The sequence below is a fragment of the Leucopleurus acutus genome (genome assembly GCF_964270905.1).
Source record: "Leucopleurus acutus genome assembly, chromosome: 1".
Taxonomy (NCBI): Eukaryota; Metazoa; Chordata; class Mammalia; order Artiodactyla; family Delphinidae; genus Leucopleurus; species Leucopleurus acutus.
Window position 1 is genome coordinate 191,579,139 of NC_139142.1, and position 18,756 is coordinate 191,597,894.

At 41.2% G+C, this 18,756-nt stretch overlaps 1 protein-coding gene across 1 annotated transcript in view; it reads right to left on the reverse strand.

Moving 5' to 3' along the window:
* LOC309960575 (uncharacterized protein C10orf67, mitochondrial) overlaps positions 1 to 18,756 on the reverse strand; it is a gene marked incomplete at both ends in the record, with an annotated part of 84,253 nt that overhangs the window by 65,443 nt on the left and 54 nt on the right. Inside the window, 3 exons of the mRNA XM_082837463.1 lie at positions 5,844 to 5,918; positions 7,827 to 7,970; positions 14,754 to 14,874. Coding sequence (XP_082693589.1) covers positions 5,844 to 5,918; positions 7,827 to 7,970; positions 14,754 to 14,874 — 340 coding nt within the window. The remainder of the gene's footprint in view (positions 1 to 5,843; positions 5,919 to 7,826; positions 7,971 to 14,753; positions 14,875 to 18,756) is intronic.

Consider the following 18,756-nt stretch of genomic DNA (forward strand, 5'->3'; position numbering starts at 1 on the left):
AATATTTAAGGAAGAAAAAGTTCTAATTTTACACAAATGCTCCTAGGAAACAAAATGCAGATAACATTTCCCAGCTCATTTTGTGAAGCTACCATAATCCTGATTCCCAAACCCAAAAAGAATAGTATAAAAAAGGAAAAGTAGGTGCTTCCCTGGTGGCGCAGTGGTTGAGAGTCCGCCTGCTGATGCAGGGGTCACGGGTTCGTGTCCCGGTCCGGGAGGATCCCACATGGTGCGGAGCGGCTGGGCCCGTGAGCCATGGCCGCTGAGCCTGCGCGTCCGGAGCCTGTGCTCCGCAACGGGAGAGGCCACAACGCTGAGAGGCCCGCGTACCGCAAAAAAAGGAGAAGTATAGCTCACCACACTGATGTTCACAGGTTTAAAATATCCTAAGCAAAAGATTAACACACTAAGTTCAGGAACAAATTTTAAAAAGAAACAAACAAAAAAACACACCATGACCAAGCTGAGCTTATACAAAGAAAGTAAGGTTGATTTCACATTTTTAAAAATCAGCTAATTAATTTCACCACACTAATAGATTAAGGGGGAAAAAGTCATATGGCCTCTCAATAGATGCAAAACCCCCACATTTTACAAAATTAAAATTCATTCATGATTTTTTCAAAAGTCTCTTTGCAAAAGAAATACCTACGGCAAGTATTATGTGTAATGTTGAAATACTGTATTCAGTATTGATATAAAATAAGGATGCTTGCTGTCATCACTTTTACTTAACAATTTGCTAGATGCCCCAACAGTGCAGCTGGCAGAGATGAATGAAGAAATGGTGTAAAATTGTAGGACAGCAAAATTTGCCATCCCCAAATGTGTCTCTTTGGCATGAGGATTAATTGGGCTGATTATTTTTAAGAAACAGAAAACTCAGAAAGCTTTTCTTGTTACCTCCCCCTTAGCTGCTTGAAGAATTTAGATAAAGGGCCTGTCTCCAGAATGGAGCTATCACTAGAGATATCTGTAAAGAATATGGACTAGGTGTGCTGGGAGAAACTTGGCAGGGCCTATAGATTAGGGTCCACTCTGTATCCCATTGTCTCTGCAGGACCCAGCAAACATTTGTTTACCAAACATTTGCTTTTCCATCTCTATTTCCTTCCTCCCCCTTGAGGTCCCAAACCATACCCCCAACATCCTCTTTTGTCTCTAGCAGAAGATGGTATTTAAGGTGAGGGTTTCAGCCATTTTGGCACGTTACTCAGTTTTCCTGGGCCTCTCCCACGTGTACATGTTATTAAACTTTTGTTTTCTCTTGTTAATCTGTCTCATGTCAACTGAATTCTCAGAGCAGCCAGAAGAACCTAGAATGGTAGAAGAAAATATCTCCCCCCCACATAGATTTATTTTAAAATGTATATGGAAGAACAAAGAAAGAGCCATGAATATTTAAGCCATCCTGAAAAAAGAAAATGAGACAATTTATCTTACCAAACACCTACAATTAAGTATTAATGTAAGCAGATGGGGTAGGGGGTCCCGGGAGAAAGAGACCCAGGCATGGCTTAAGCCACTTTGTGATCTAAGCCTGGCCACAATGCTTGCCCAGTAATTAAGGATCTAAAGGGAAGTGAGGGAAATGAAGGAACAAAGGAAGAGCAGTAAAGAAACAATAGTTCAGCGAGAAAACAGAGTCCTAGTTCCTCCTCAAGGGATATACATAACCATCTGACACCTGTCTTCAGTTCTGCAGGAACTAAGGCCCCCACCCAGGTGGAGGACAGAATGATGTTGACCCTCTTGACTTCAATCAACCAAAGCCAAGACTCTGTCAACCTTTGCCCCAATTCTGTGCTGAATTCTCCTCTGCCCAAGTCCCTTTATGAATATGCATGAACCCTTAGTTTAAACATCCCCAATTTTGCTGTTTGGGGAGACATTGCTCTGTGAGAGATCCCCAGTGTTCCCCTTACTTGCTGCAAGTAATAAGTCCTTCCTTCTCCCAGTCTTCAGCTTGGTTGTGTCTTTTGGCTCAACACCCACCAAGAGGTGAACCCAGTTTTGGGGTAACATTAATTTTAGTGGGACTTCCCACAAGGACAGATAATCTAACGAATGGAACAGAACAAAATACCCCAAATCTAACCTACACACATACATGGAGTTCTGACATGACACATTATCTTCTGTTATTAACTTGAGAACCTGGGGGATCATTATGGGGAAAAAATTAATCCCTCCTTCACATCAATACTAAAAATCAGTCCCAGTGGATTAAAGACCTGTATGTATGTAAAAGACAATAATATAAAAATCTTAGAAGACTTTAAGATATAGCAGCATTTTTAAAACAAAACACAGAACGTGGAAACCATGAGGAAAATATAGGAGTTTGACTACATTAATGTAAAAAAACCACTTTGGTTTATTAAAGAACACTGTAAGAAGAGTAAACAGGGGACTTCCCTGGTGGCACAGTGGTTAAGAATCCGCCTGCCAATGCAGGGGACACGGGTTCAAGCCCTGGGCCGGGAAGATCCCACATGCCGCAGAGCAACTAAGCCCGTGCACCACAACTACTGAGCCCACATGCAGCAACTACTGAATCCCACGTGCTCTAGGGCCCGTGCTCTGCAAGAAGAGAAGCCACAACTACAGAAAGCCTGTGCGCAGCAACGAAGACCCAATGCAGCCAAAAAATTAAAAAATTTAAAAAAAAGAGTGAACAAAAAACCAAGAGAAGACATGTGCAACACATAAAACAAACAAAAGATGAGTATCCAAAATATGTTCTTTAAAATACTCTTATTAACCAAAAAGAAAACAAATAACACAATAAACAATGAATTTGAACAGGCACATCACAGAACACGAAAACTGAATGGCCGATACACATTTTTTTTGTGTGTGTGGTACGCGGGCCTCTCACTGTCGTGGCCTCTCCCGTTGCGGCACACAGGCTCCGGATGCTCAGGCTCAGCGGCCATGGCTCACGGGCCCAGCCGCTCCGCAGCATGTGGGATCTTCCCAGACCGGGGCACAAACCCGTGTCCCCTGCATCGGCAGGCGGACTCTCAACCAATGCGCCACCAGGGAAGCCCCAATACACATATTTCTAAAAGGGTTAACCGTATTAATAACAAGGGAAACACAAATCAGACAAAATAAAATAGTTTCATGTCCAGGAGATCAACAAACATTTAAACATCTGACAATACCAAGTCTCGACGAAGAAGAGTAACAAATATTTTCATATTATGATCAGTTTGGAAGGCTCTTGGCCTTAGATAATAAATATGAAAATCCACATACTCTCCATTCCACTCTTACAAACATACTTTAAAAGCACTCTTGCACATGTGTACCTAAGACAGTACAAGAATGTTCAGAACAGAACTGTAAGAGCAAATGGCAATTTCATATGCCTCAACATAATAAAAATTGATAAGGATTACAGATATCTTCAGGGCACTTTACTATATCTGAAATCTGTGGTCAGTGGACAGAAAACTGTAAGCCTAAACACTAACACGGGATAATAAAGGGCCAGAAAAAGACACCAACACCAAGGAGTGTCATGAATTTGTATAAGAGCTTATTTGTTTCACAAACATTTAGACTGCACTTATCATGTGCCCAACACTGTTGTAAGTGCTTCACCAGCATCAGTTCATTTCATCCTCAAAACAGGCCTATGAGCTGGGTACTAATATGATCCTCATCGGACAGATGAAGAAACTGAGGCAGAGAGGGTGAGTATTTTGCCCAAGGTCACACGCAATTAAGTGGCAGAGCCAGGATTCGAAAGCAGTAGTTTGACTCCCAAGTCCTTGTATTAAAACATACACTATGCTAACTCCTAACCATGATGCTATATTGTGCTGGCAGAACCACGAGGGAAGTAATTTATCCAACAAATGCAGTTAAATCCCTTATTGATGTGAGCGTAAGGATACCGTTCCAGCTATCTAGTCATTGCTGCATAACCCTGCTCCCCAAACTTAGTGGCATAAAACAACTATTTCTCATGGTCACTCACTAAGGAATTAGGACAGGAGTAGCAGGACGGCACACTCCTGCTCCTTGCCAGGACCCCAGATGGCAAGACTAAATGCCTGGGGGCTGGATGACTTGAAGGCTGGGCTCAGTTGGGCCAATGGCCCCAGTACCCACATGCAGACTCTCCAAATGGCTTGGGCTCCTAACAGCATGGCAGCTGGATTCGGAAGGCGAGAATCCAGAGAGCAAACATCCCGAGAGCATAGGATGTAGTTGCAAGGCTTCTTTTGTCCCTGCCTTCGAAGTCATGCAGCGTCACATTCTGTCTTTATGACCAAGTCACGGAGGCCCCTCAGATCCAGGGATGGGGAATTAGGCTCCACCTCTGGGTGAGGAAGAAGCAAGGAAACCTTGCGGAAGAGCAGGTGAGTGGGAGACAGTGTCAGGGTCACCTTTGGAAACACAACTTGGCCCAGAGTCACAGAGGCTGTTGACAGGGCAATAGGTTCTGGGATATTTTTAGCCACAGGTAACTGAACAGGCAATTAACAGTGGCTTAAATTCTAAGGGGGTTTTTGTCTCATGACATAAAAGGGCCAGAGGCAGGGCAAGTCCAGAGTTAGTTAGTTGCTCGGTGATGTCATGAAGGACCCCAGTGCTCTCTGTTTTTCTAGTCTGCTACCCTTAGCACATCCTAAGTATCCCACTCCTTGCTTTTAGGTTGGTTGCAGCAATTCCAAGCATCAGAAGGAGACATAATAATGTCAAACAAAGAAAAAGAGGGGTATATTTTCCCTTGAGTCTCTTTTAATTAAAAAAAAAAAAAAGAATAGGGACTTCCCCGGCGGTCCAGTGGTTAAGACTCCGAGCTTCCACTGCAGGCGGCAGGGGTTCGATCCCTGGTAGGGGAAGTAAGATCCCACATGCTGCAAGGCACAGCCAAAAAGAAGAAGAACCTCCTTTCTAAACCTCACAGTTAACTTACTTTCAGGTCACATTGGACCTGAACTTGCCCTTGTTCATGCCATAGCTGGCAAAGAAGCTGAGAAAGGATCTAGCATTTTGGCTTCATAGTAAGAAGTGCTTCTGCCAATAAAAAAAGGAAGGGGAAGAATGACAGTGGAACCACCAGTATCTGCCACAAGTTCAGGCAACCTCCATTCACTTAGCAATTTTTAGCTGATTGCTAATTGTGTACCAGGCACAGAGCTAAGAGGCAGGGCATGGCGGTGCGCAAGACAAGCGTCCCTACCCTTGTAAGGCTTACAGTCCAGCACAAAACAGAGACACGTAACAAGCAATCACATAATTAAATCAAAGGTGTTCAGTACCATGAAAAAGAGGTATGCAATCAAAGCACGATTTGCTGTAAAGAAAGCAATATTGCTTTATGGAAATATACTGCAATGAAAGACAAGATTATAGTTATAAATACTAAAAGAATCACAAGGTCCTCGCTAAGATGAAAAAATAATGACTGGAAATGATCAAGAGAAGGAAGCATGGTGTCTGGAAGATAGATCGCGTCCCCATCATTAGAAAAGTTACTCCTTTGAGGATCTGAGACTGTTCCCTGGGATTTACTACAGACCTGAAGAAGCTTCTCTTGAGACTCCCTGACCTCCTTCTATCGAACCGCATGCTCACCAAACAAACTCTGGAATACTGCATCGCTTGCCCAGGTGGACTAGATACCAGACTGGAATTTTTCAGTTTCTGAAAAGTTCTATCTGTCACCATAAAGTGTTATTTTGGTCAGTTTAAAGTAAGCATGAACAATCTTAGACCTTCAAAGCTATAATCGCTGACTGGGAACCCATGGTGAGCCCCACCCTGGGCACTCACAAGATATCAAGCCGGTTTCACCCACGATGGCACTCAAAACTCACCTGGTACATTCCTTTGATAGTAGCTATGGCATCGGCCAGCTGCTGATTGTAGCATTTTCTTAAGGTATCCTCATTCTGCAAATGAAAAATAAATACAACAAGCACCACAATGGATTTCCAAATGCAACTCTCACACCTACAAGGGAGGGGCTCAGTATAAAACCATCATTCAAATCATATGCTCTCTCAAAAACTTCACTTTATAATGATTTCCCCTATGTTTACAGCTAATACAACACATTCCATTTTCACTTACACTGAACCAAAAGCAATAGAGAGCTCATATGGATAAAATAAATAGATGATGTGAACGTTTTCTCTCATCTTCCATATCATAGTCTTTCTAATGTCTTAGAACTGCTTATAAAATAGTGAAATCGGGGGATGGGATAAGTTGGGAGATTGGGATTGACATATATACACTACTATGTATAAAATAGATAACTAATGAGAACCTAATGTATAGCACAGGGAACTCTACTCAGTGCTCTGTGGTGACCTAAATGGGAAGGAACTCTTTAAGAGTGGATATATGTATACGTATAACTGATTCACTTTGCTGCACAGCAGAAACTAATACAACATTATAAAGCAACTATACTCCAATAAAAATTAATTAAAAATAAAATAAAATAGTGAAATCTATTTGGAGTTCACATCCTCTTCTGGTCCTGGTATTTTTGGATGAATTATGCTCATGGAAAGAAATCTAGGGCCACTAATCCACAAACTAGAGTCACTTTCTGATTAATCAAATTATTTGATCCTATCTGTTATGGATAACAATGAAAGATAGTACATTAAAAAAATACTCTTGTATGGAATCTAAGAAAAAGAGTTCTGAAGAACCTAGGGGCTGGACAGGAATAAAGACGCAGATGTAGAGAATGGACTTGAGGACACAGGGGAAGGGTAAGCTGGGACGAAGGGAGAGAGTGGCATGGACATGTATACACTACCAAACGTAAAATAGATAGCTAGTGGGAAGGAGCCGCATAGCACAGGGAGATCAGCTCGGTGCTTTGTGACCACCTAGAGGGGTGGGATAGAGAGGGTGGGAAGGAGACACAAGACGGAGGAGATATGGAGATATATGTATATGTATAGCTGATTCACTGTTATACAGCAGAAACTAACACAACATTGTAAAGCAATTATACTCCAATAAAGATGTTAAAAAATACTCTTGATTCTGATATGAATTTTGATTCTAGCATGGAGTGTAAACCACCAATGGGCTTTAGAGTCAGGCAGAATTGGATTTCAATGTTACTGTGCCACTTACTATCTGTCTGACTTTAAGCAAGTGACTTAACCTTGGTGGCTCAGTTTCCTTATCTGCAGAGCAGGGATGAGAGGATTTCCACTTAGGGATTGTTGAGGGATTTAAAGAGGAAATGCATTAAAAGGTACTTTGAATGGTGGGGTCAACAACACGTGGGTGTTTTGTTTTATAACAGAAAAATAACACTGATGCCTGTTCTTAATGACAGATAAATATGCTAACCTGATCAAAGATTTTAGGAAATTCCTCAGAGCAGCAGAGTTTTCATGTCTTTGGCTCCTACGGAGCCATTAAAACACAAGTCATATAAAACTGTAGTTAAGGGCTGAAATTCAAGCATTAAACTCTCTGGTCTGGAACCTAAACCCTGATGGTTTTTTAAATGGTGACCTTGAGCAAGTGAATTAACCTTTCTGTGCCTTGGTTTCCTCATCTGTAAAAGGGGTAAAATAATTGTATCTACTTTGTACCTAGGTTAGTCATGAGCCTTAAATGAGTTCATACACAGGGTACTCACAAAAGTTTCTGCACATAGTAAAGCTATAGGTACCATACAGCTTTATGTAGTCATCACATGATACACAACACATACAAATTAAATTGCCCTCATAAGTTGCTAAGCTAAAAACTGTAGTATCTACACATCTAAACATAAAATTAATCCACATACGAAACAGAGGAAATGAGAGAACTTCTACCTGTTGGTAACGTTTTTCGATTGTCAGGATCCTGTCATGTAGAGAAGTGAAAAGTCTGCAAGATTCCTCTCTAAGACGGTCCTCAAACTTCAGTGGAATCAATTGTTTGAGGAACCCAAAATCCACCTGAAGAGATTTAATAATCTAAAAATGGAAAAACATACGTTATTGTAGAGAGTTAAGGGCCCTCTGTGTAAAGATTCTAGCACCTGGCCTGGTCTGGGCAGATCACTTGGGCACCTGGTCAGGGGCTTGTCCTGAATTGAAGATTACCTCTCCAAAGTCATGTACACTGGGGATTCCAGTTAATCTGCCAAACTAATACATGCTGATGGACGAAGGGAGAGGAGGTTCCCAGCAGTTTCCTCCCATACAGAGTAAGTTATCCTTTGCCATGAATCAAAACACGTTTGAAAAAATAATTTTCAATATGTGATTTTCAGATCAGGAAAAATGGGCAAGAATCAACATTTGTTGTGAATTTACTAGCCAAGCACTTAAATATATAACCAATGTGTTGACTAAGAACTGGTTGGTATCATCCAAACTCAATGTATTTTTGTCTCCCACTGTCTATTTAAAATGTATTCACTAGGACTTCCCTGGTGGTCCAATGGTTAAGAATCCGCCTTACAATGCAGGTGACGTGAGTTCCATCCCTGGTCGGGGAACTAAGGTCCCACATGCCACGGGGCAGCTAGGCCCGTGCACCACAACTACAGAACCCATGCACTCTGGAGCCCGAGCCACAACTAGAGAGAAGCCCACACACTGCAACTAAGACCCAATGCAGCCCAAAATAAATAAATATTTAATTCAAAAAATAAAATAAAAAATAAAATGTATTCACTAGGTAATCTTCCCTCGCCCTGAATGGAAACTGTAAGCAATTCCTACTCATTCTTGGGAACAGAAAGTCCCATCACCACTCAAAACACAGCCCGAAAGTAGCATTTAGAATGTGACACTTCCAACTTCATTCATAGGTAAGGCTGCTCCCTGCACTCCAGGCCAAGGGCAGTAGCTGGCACCTGCACATCTTTAAGGAAAAGAGTGGGATTCACTCTTGAGCTCTCTCCCCTCTTACCTCCTCCCCCCACACCCCAGCTGCTTCTCCACCACAGACAAGGCAGAAGGGATAAAGGGACACGGCTGTTCCTACCTGGCGGGGGGCTTCACCCTGGTCTGGTAGGACAGGAGAACGACCCTTCTTCCCTCGGGCACCAACACAGCTTCTCTAGAGGTTCCCGCTGCAGGTACCCTCTCTCCTGTGGATGCACAGGGACAAGCAGCTGCTTCTCTACTCCAGGTGGTCACTGTTACTCCGCCCTCGGGCCCTATGAATCTAGAGTTTCACCCTTTCTTCTCCCTTCTGTTGGGGGCCCTCTGTCCTTCTCAATCCGTCAACTGGAGAGGACCCAGAATGGCCCCAAGCTGGCGCTCTCTCTCTTTTTCTCAGAGGCCACATGTGGTCCACAAGAAACAATCACACAACCCTCACCCCGGCAACTCTGGCAGTGCAGGCTGATCCCAGCTCAGCCGCTCCCCCTTCTTGCCCCAGCCCACATTAGCTTCCTTGCACATGAATCGGCGCCGGACCTCTGAGTCTTCCAATAGCAGCAAACACATTTCAAGTTCCACGGAAGCCTGCCTTACCGGCTTTGAGCCGAGGAAGAGCCCTTCCGCTACCCCTCCCCCAGAAAGAGCAGGGCAACAGTGTTTCCTAAAGAAATTGCTTCGGCAATTTTTCCCCTTCACCTCCTGATCCCCGTTTTTATTATCCTTGGTCTGATTAAAGAGCTAAGAGTCATTGATCTGATGTGTAACATTCTCTTCGTAAATTCTGCAAATGGGATCTTACACTCACTTTGGAATTTGATACCTGGCTACTAGCACCCTGGGAAGAAGCTCGGTTTTAGCATCCTGATACTATGTGGGAGGTTTTATTTTGCAGTTGAGGATATCAAGACTTTGAGAGGTTAAGTGACTAACTAGTCCAACATTACGTGGCCGGTAAGCGGAAGGTCCAGATTTGAACAGAGTAGTGACTGACTCAGACTCCTTCTTTATACCATGTTGTCAACTTATGAAGGCTACTATTTTGAGAAATACGAAAAAAAATTCTAGAGCAAGTGAAAGCTTAAAGAATTCCTTAAATTCCAGGGACAAGATGAAATGACTTTGCCTTTAGGAGATCCAGCCCCATATGGACGGCTTGTTCTGAAGAAGCGAGGGACAGGAATCCTGGTATGGTCAAAAAAACTTCTACTGGCCCAAGACTCCCATGGATCAGTTTACAAGAGACATACCTAAGACACAATGACACAGAACTGAGGTCAGCGTAGAAATAAGAAAGTTTTACCAGGCAAACAACGTCTCGAAGAATGTTAATATAGGTATATTAATATTGAACAAAATGGACAATATGTGTATGTGCATATATGTATATATACGCACATGTACATGTGTGTGTGAATATATATACATATATGTATATACACACACTCAACAAATACAGGTTATTTTTAATTTCTCATTTCCATGGCACAATAATGAAGACTGACCTCACACAAAGCCTCAGGACAGGTCGCAACATAGACCAAATAATTCATCTCACAAAGACTGTCCGCTGACAACAAAGCACTGAAGTTAAAACTCAGCAACATAACAGTAACTAAAGAGCACACGTGGAGATCTAACCAACTTCTTATTAAACAATGGGCCAACAAAATAAATGGGAAATTGGAGCACTTGAATCTAAATACTAATAAAAAAACTACATCTCAAAATTTGTGGGATGACGTTAAAGAAGTAATTAGTAGGACTATATTGCCTTAAATATTGTCATTTATACTGTCTTTAAATGCTTGTGAAAGGAAAGAAGGGAGCCTCAAAATGAATGACCTGTAGGCATGGATAGCTAAGAGCCCCGTGTCCATCACACAGGTCCTTCCTTACTGAGAGAAGCATGACTTTGTCGGGGCAGTAATGTGCCTCGCCAATATACTCACGCCTTCAGAACCCTTTGCAGTTAAAGGGGTCATGTGATGTAGTTAAGGCCAACGATAAATACTTTGGGGTTTTCGATGGAAAGTTTTTGCTTTTTTAGTAGAGCTACCACCACTCCATTCCACTTCTCCCCTATTCTCCTTCCTCTGTGAAATGCAGATGGAGGCTGGAAATGGAGCAGCCATCTTGTTACTGTGAAGTCAGAAATATGATAGCAAAATCCATGCACTAATGATGGACCTGTGAAAAGATAAAATGAATCTGGTACACAGATGACATCAGGGAGCTACTGCCCTAACTTTTAACTCCAGATATTCTAACCCAAGACTTCCTGTTAAGTCAATATAGTTGCACTGTCTGTACATGGAGCTATATGACATCCCATCTAATACCCAGATCCAATTCACAGAATTAGAAAAAGAAAAACAGGGCTTCCCTGGTGGCGCAGTGGTTGGGAGTCCGCCTGCCGATGCGGGGGACACGGGTTCGTGCCCCGGTCCGGTGGGATCCCGCATGCCGCGGAGCGGCTGGGCCCGTGGGCCGTGGCCGCTGAGCCTGCGCGTCCGGAGCCTGTGCTCCGCGGCGGGAGAGGCCGCGGCGGTGAGAGGCCCGCGTACCGCAAAAAAAAAAAAAAAAAAAAAAAAAAATAGAAAAAGAAAAACAGAGTAAACCCAAAGATAGTAGGAGGAATTAAATAATAAAGATAAGAGGGACTTCCCTGGTGGCGCAGTGGATAAGACTCCGAGCTCCCAATGCAGGGGGCCTGGGTTTGATCCCTGGTCAGGGAACTAGGTCCCAACATGCATGCCACAACTAAGAGTTTGCATGCCACAACTAAGAAGCCCACATGCTACAACTAAGCAGCTGGTGAGCTGCAGCTAAGGAGCCCGCCTGCCGCAACTAAGACCCAATGCAACCAAATAAAATAAACAAATAAATATTTTAAAAACACATAAATAAATAATAAAGATAAGAAAAGACATTTATGAACTAGAAAATAAAGATACGATAGAAAGGATTAATAAATCCAGAAGTAGGGTCTCTGAAAAAAATTAATGAAATAGATAACACTGTCAGGATTCATCAAGAAAAAAGAGGAGGTATGAAGACCATATTAAGAATTTTAAAAGAAATATAACTACAGATACAATAAAGACCTAAAAACGATATGCAAAGACAATAATCAACACCATAACCAACAATTTGAATATTTTGTAGAAAAATATAACATCAAAACGACCCAAGAAGATTTAAGAAAACCTTAATATAACCATAACAAAACAATAGCAGTAAAAATAAGCACAGACTGTTTTACATGCAAGTTTACACTGAAGAAATAGATACTTCCAATCTCAAGCCAGTAATTCCAGAGAATAGACTAGGGAACACTTCCCAACTCACTTTATGACAATACTATGACTTTGCTACCAAGACTGAACAACAGCATAAGGAGAAAAGAAAATTATAGGACAACCTCACTTACGAACATAGATGGAAAACAATCCTTAGTAAATTAACAGCAAATAATGCAATGCAAAAGGAAATATTATAGTCCAGTTGGGTTCGTTCCAGGTTTACTATCAAAAACTCGAATTTCTTCACATCATCAGATAAAGGAGAAAAACCATATGACTGTATGACCATCTCAACAGATCCATGAAAAGCATTCAAATCCAGCCATTCATGATTTTTTTTAAAAAAATGTCTCTCACTAATTTGAAATAAACATCCTTAATCTGATTTAAGCATATTGCATCAGATTTTGGTTCAACTATATTAAAAAATCCAAATAACAGAAGCATAAAAGAGAGGTAGGTTTACTTCTCTTTCACTAGGTGGTGAAAATGACCCAAGATCCTTCTATCTCCTTAGTCTTCTGTATACCTCAAAATCATGGTGTAACTGGTAGCATCCCTGGTCTAGGCACTGAAGTAAAAAGAGGAGGGCAAGAAAGAAAGAGAGGAAGGAAAGAGGGACAGGATGAGCAAGAGGTAAAGTGGCAGACAGTGCATCGGAACTGTGCCTTAAAGGTTGCCCAAAGCGGCCACCCAATATTTCCACCTAAATTCTACTGACCGGAACTTACTCATTTAGATGCTAGTTGCAAAGGAATAAAGTTATAACACTTTTCTGAAGGCATAAAAGAAGACAATAAATTGGGACGTAAGTGGGAAAAGAGACATCCTCAAAAGTGGGAGTGTAAATTGGTATAATTTCTATGCAGGGCAACTTGGCAACATCCTTCACAATGACTAATGCATGCATCCTCTGACTCAGACATTTCACTTTTAAGAATTTACATCCCAGTTTTACTGGCATGTGAGTATGTACAGAATTATTCATTGCAGTAAAAGATGTGAAACAACCAAAATGATGTCCATCAGTAGGAGGATAGCTAAATAAATGATGCCAGTTTGTGATACAATGTACTTGTAAAATAGATGAGGAATCTCTTTATGTACCAACGTACATAAATGATTTCCAAGTTATGTTGTTAAGTGAAAAAACAGAAGCAAAGCAACCTGAAGTATTTGTAGTAGTATGCCACCCTATGTCACAGTTTTATTGATTAGGACTTTTAATAATAACTCTTGATATCTAATGTGTATGAAATGTTCTGTTTCTTTACAATCGAAAAGGCCCCAAAGCTTTGCTGTACAGAGAAATAAACACAACATTGTAAATCAATTATACTTCAATAAAATTTAAAAAAAATTTTTTTAAAGCCCCAAAGGAAATATGATAGAATACGGAGATCTGAAAAAGCTGTATGGTAGTACAGGGGAGCAAAATCTGCCACCTCAAATTGTGTCTCTTTGGCATGAGGATTTATTTAGGCTGATTATTTTTAAGGCCCCAGAGACTCAGGAAGAAACTTTGACCTTCCCCATAACTTCCTAGAAGAATGCAGATAGAGGACCTGTTCCAGGAAGGGAGCTAGCACCATAGATAACTATAGTATAATATGCACTAGCTGTGTAGACTGGGAGGAACCTAGCAAAGTCACTTAAAATTCATCTCTGTGTCCCACTGTCTCTGCATGGCCCTGCAAACATTTGTTTACCAAATATTTGCTTTTCCTTCTTCATGTGAATTGTCTTCCTCTCCTACGAAGTCCCAAACCACTATCCTCAACATCCTCTTTTGTCTTTGGCTGAAGGTGAGAGCTTTGGCTATTTTGGCAAGTTACTCAGTTTTCCTGGGTCTCTCCCACATATATGCTATTCAATTTTTGTTGGATTTTCTCCTGTTAATCTGTCTCATGTCAATTTAATTCTTAGACCAGCCAGAAGAACCTAGAGGGACAGAGGAAAATTTCTTCCTCCCTGACCATGGGTGACACAGTTATTCACTACTGTATATTATTCTTGACATTTTTCTATATGCCAAAAATATTTTGTAATTTTTTAAAATATCGTAAATAGTAAATGTTCACAGATGTCAAAAGAATTCCAAAGAGAGTAAGAAAACATTTCACTAAACAAGTTAACATATATGAGCATGACATAAATATGACACAAATGAAGTAGTAGTTTATACTAATAATTTTATTTTATTTTACTTTGCGGTACGCGGGCCTCTCACTGCTGTAGCCTCTCCCGCTGCGGAGCACAGGCTCCGGACGCACAGGCTCAGCAGCCACGGCTCACAGGCCCAGCCGCTCCGCGGCATGTGGGATCCTCCCAGACCGGGGCACGAACTCGCGTCCCCTGCATCGGCAGTCGGACTCTCAACCACTGCGCCACCAGGGAAGCCCCTATACTAATAATTTTAAAAACACACCTGTCATCCAACTCAGTGTGTAAAAGATATTAATATTTTTAAAATGCTAATCATTTCACTTCTGTCAAGGAAAGACATAAAGGCAAACAGTACCCACAAATTATCTCAGAAGTTTCAAAATAAATCCAGATTTACCTGCACTAGCTTTTGTGTAGATGAACTCAACTCTTTTAATGGCAAAATCTCACTGGAATCCGTTTGAGTAGCATGGTCTGTGCTGAAAAAGCCAACCTTCAAATCATCTGAAATGTTAAATCTGAAAAAGAAAAAAAAGGGAGGAAGGAGAGATTAACTGTGGTTTATATAGTAGATATTTCCTTAAAAATATATTTAGGGAGCATATTTCATGCAAATCGTATTTTACAGATTCAGAGGACTGGTGAAGTGAGGAAACCACTGAATTATCTGCTCATGACTAGGGGTTTTCCCCAGGACTCTGCTGAATTATCAGATTCTCTGGACACGAGCACATGGCTCCACTGATACTCATCTTATTTCCATTTTCTGAGACATGACCAATTTATGAGCCTACTTTTAATATCTTATTTGCGTTTTATGTGTGCTTCTGCTTGAAGCCATTATAAATTATGCACGGGCATAGCAAGCAAAATTACTTTTAGATAGAGGTTCTCAAAGTGTGGTCTGAGGAACCCCTGGAGGTTCCAGGACACTCTTTCAGGGAATCCACAGGTCAAAATTATTTTCCTAACAATATTAAAATTCTATTTGCCTTTTCCATTATCATTCTCTCACAAGTGTTCAGTGGAGTTTTCCAGAGGCTACAGGTTATGTGACTGGATGACAGATTGAATGCAGAAGCCGACAGGAGAATTCAGCTATGTTCCATTAAGCCAGGCATTGAGAGCACTTGCAAAAATGTAAAACAATGACACTATTCTCATTAAAGTTTTTGTTTTGAAAAACAGAGTTCGTTTTTCTTCAAAATACATTATTTATACTAACACAGAATTGGTTTATCATTATTTTAAACGTCTCTCCTTTAAAATTTCTAATGTGGTAACTCTGAATAAATATAACATAAACTAAAGCTCTTGGAGGGACCCTATAATTTTTAAGACTGTAAAGAGGTCCTGAAACCAAAACATTTGAGAACTTCTTCTTTAAGGTAATCACACCACTGTACTGTATTTGATTTTAAACAGAATTCCCCCCAAAAAATCTAACTAGGAGCAAGTATTTGTAATGTCCTCCTGCAGACTTTTAACTACGGGCATCTCAAACTGTAACAAGAAGGCCAGTTTTCTGGATGTACTCTCTCTGTCAATTTGACCAAACTTACCATAGCTATTGGTTTCTAAAATGTCAAGTGAAAAAAGAGAGCCGTGAAAGCTCAAGTAGAATTCCCAGACTTTTCAGCGCAGGCTCTGTAGACAGAGTGTCTGTGTTTCTACCCCTCACTTGTCTGCTGACCAGGTGGGGCAGACCGTGATGGGGGGCACCCCATGGCAAGCCCTCTCTTTTTACCGCTGGCAGAGCCTCAGATTTATCTCCCATGGAACTCAGGGGAGGGTGATCATATTCCCAGTATCAAGGGTAACCCTCGTCTGGTCTCAGCCCACCACAGTGATCCCATTCTTCTGGTCAGATATTTTAGGGGTGGGTGTGGGACTCAGTGCTGGTGAGTGTGACGGGAGAAAAGATCTGTCGGGGGCTTGTGGGAAAGCTTTTGACACAGAAGCACCAGGGAGAGGCTTCCTCTATGACTCTGGACATTGCCACGTGTGGAAATGAGGCCAGGAACTGGCACAGTCATCTGGTGACCACAAGAGGGGTCAGCCAGAGGGCAGAGCCAGCGCACAGATGACGAGCTTTTAAAAAGATGGAAATAGGGCTTCACTGGTGGCGCAGTGGTTGAGAGTCCGCCTGCCGATGCAGGGGACGCGGGTTCGTGCCCCGGTCTGGGGGGATCCCACATGCCGCGGAGCAGCTGGGCCTGTGAGCCATGGCCACTGAGCCTGCGCGTCCGGAGCCTGTGCTTCGCAACGGGAGAGGCCACAGCAGTGAGAGGCCTGCGTACCGCAAAAAAAAAAAAAAAAGATGGAAATAATTTCGACTGCTGACTTTGTTTAGCCATTGACTCAACTCTGAAACCCATCACACTTCTGGTCTTCCTGGAATGTCATATAATAAATCAACAATTTGTCAGAGTTTCTGTCAACTGTAGCTGAAAGCATCCTAACTGATATTCGATGTGACGTTATGTAAATTACTTACCCTTTCTGTGCCTTAGTTTCCTCTTATGCAAAATAAATAGTACCTATTTCATAGAGTTATTGTCAGGATAGTGAGTTGAGAAGTACTTTGAATGGTGTATGTCACACAGTAAGCCTTCACGAAATGTTATCCATTTTTGGTGCTGTGACAGTGGTTGTTGCTATCACCACTATGCTTTGAAAATATCACAGTTTTTAAAATCATATACAGAGAAAACTATAAAAGCATAGCAATATTCAACCAAGAAAGGCTAAATTTAAATTTTTTTAGATTTTGATATTCACTACACTGTAATGATTTTCAACTAATCCCACTACATTTTCAACTAACCTTCCACACACCCATCAATATTATACTGATGACAGACCTAGTCAGCAGCATTATTCAAAGCAGAGGGAGCATCCGTAATGCTGTACATCTCAATTTCAATTAAAATTTCTAGTGTTTTCCCACAAAAAACTGTAGTTTAGATTTGGCCTACTTCATTTTAGGAGGCTATTTTTTTCTCACTAACACAGTACCTTTGGGAGAGGCAATCTCCATTGGCCCAAGCGTCCCTGCATGTTCCTTCTGGGCATGCCAAGAATACAAAGGCTCTGATCACTCTTTCCTTGGGCCATTCCCGAGTTGCGTTTGCAGTGAGCAACCTTGAAGGATGAGGCAATGTCTTTCCCCTGCCAAGAAGCAGGCTTGCTACTCCTTACTGCAGAAGTGGTGAACCCCCTAAGCTCAGGGATCCTCTCCTTGAATACAACTCACTACTGTATAGGCATCCATGGTAGGTCTTTTGTGACACCCTCATGGAACTTAGGGGGCATGGGGAATCAATGCAAATAAACATGAATCACTAATACTGCTTTTGCCATGATGAAGCCCTTTGTCTCTGACCCAAGAGTCATGTCGTCTGCCAACAGCCATGAGCCAGTAACAAGCAAACATATTAGCTTGTAAGGAGGGTAAGATCTCACACACTGCAGAGTCCTTGACAAGTACCTGACCCATAAAATCCTCTTGATAAATGCTTGTTGTATTCAATTCCTTAAAAAAAACAAAAAAACTAAGATATAGCAATTAACTGAAAAGATCACCAATATTTAAGGCTTTGTCTATCTAAAATCTATAACCATTTTTGAAAATAACTTGTGAAAACCACTACTAAATTATAATCACTATGTTAAAATTAAATATGTATACTATTGTACTGAACTATAGAAATGGATGAATCATATGATCAATTATGATAAAAAATTTTTAATGTACTTTTTAAAGCAATTTATAACAAATAGGAGAAACCAACTTTTAAGTGGTGATGACATAAAATTTCAGGGAAAATGTTCTTGGTACTTTTCAAAGCTGACAAATGTTGATGACAAACTGTCCATGTGGTAAATTTTTTTCTAGAATATGTGTTTTAGAAATTTTAACGAAATTCCTTTATGATACATTTGGGAATCTTTTAAAACATGAAATAAAAATAAAATCATTATACTTCTGAACAAGCGTCCCACAAAATACAAATAAACATTTCCTAAAATGACTGCGTCTCCAAATCTTTTGTCATTTTCATCTATCATTCCCATTGTTCCTAGAGGTATCTTACTAAAACTCAGGTTGTACCACTACCCCACTATGGAGGACTTTGATGGCCTTCCCCTGCTTAAGAAAATTAAGCTCAATCTTCTTATTCTGACCTCCAGAATATGCAGGCAAACTACTTTTCGGAGCTTCACGCGTTTAACCAAGAATAATTGAGTACCTACTATTTGCCAGGCACTATTTTTGGCACCAAGGATAACAGCAGTGGACAAGGCAAAGTTTTGTTCCCGTGGAACTTACATTCTAACGGGAGAGACAACCAGTAAACAAGTAAACAAAAACATGTTACATATTCTGAGGCAGAGGT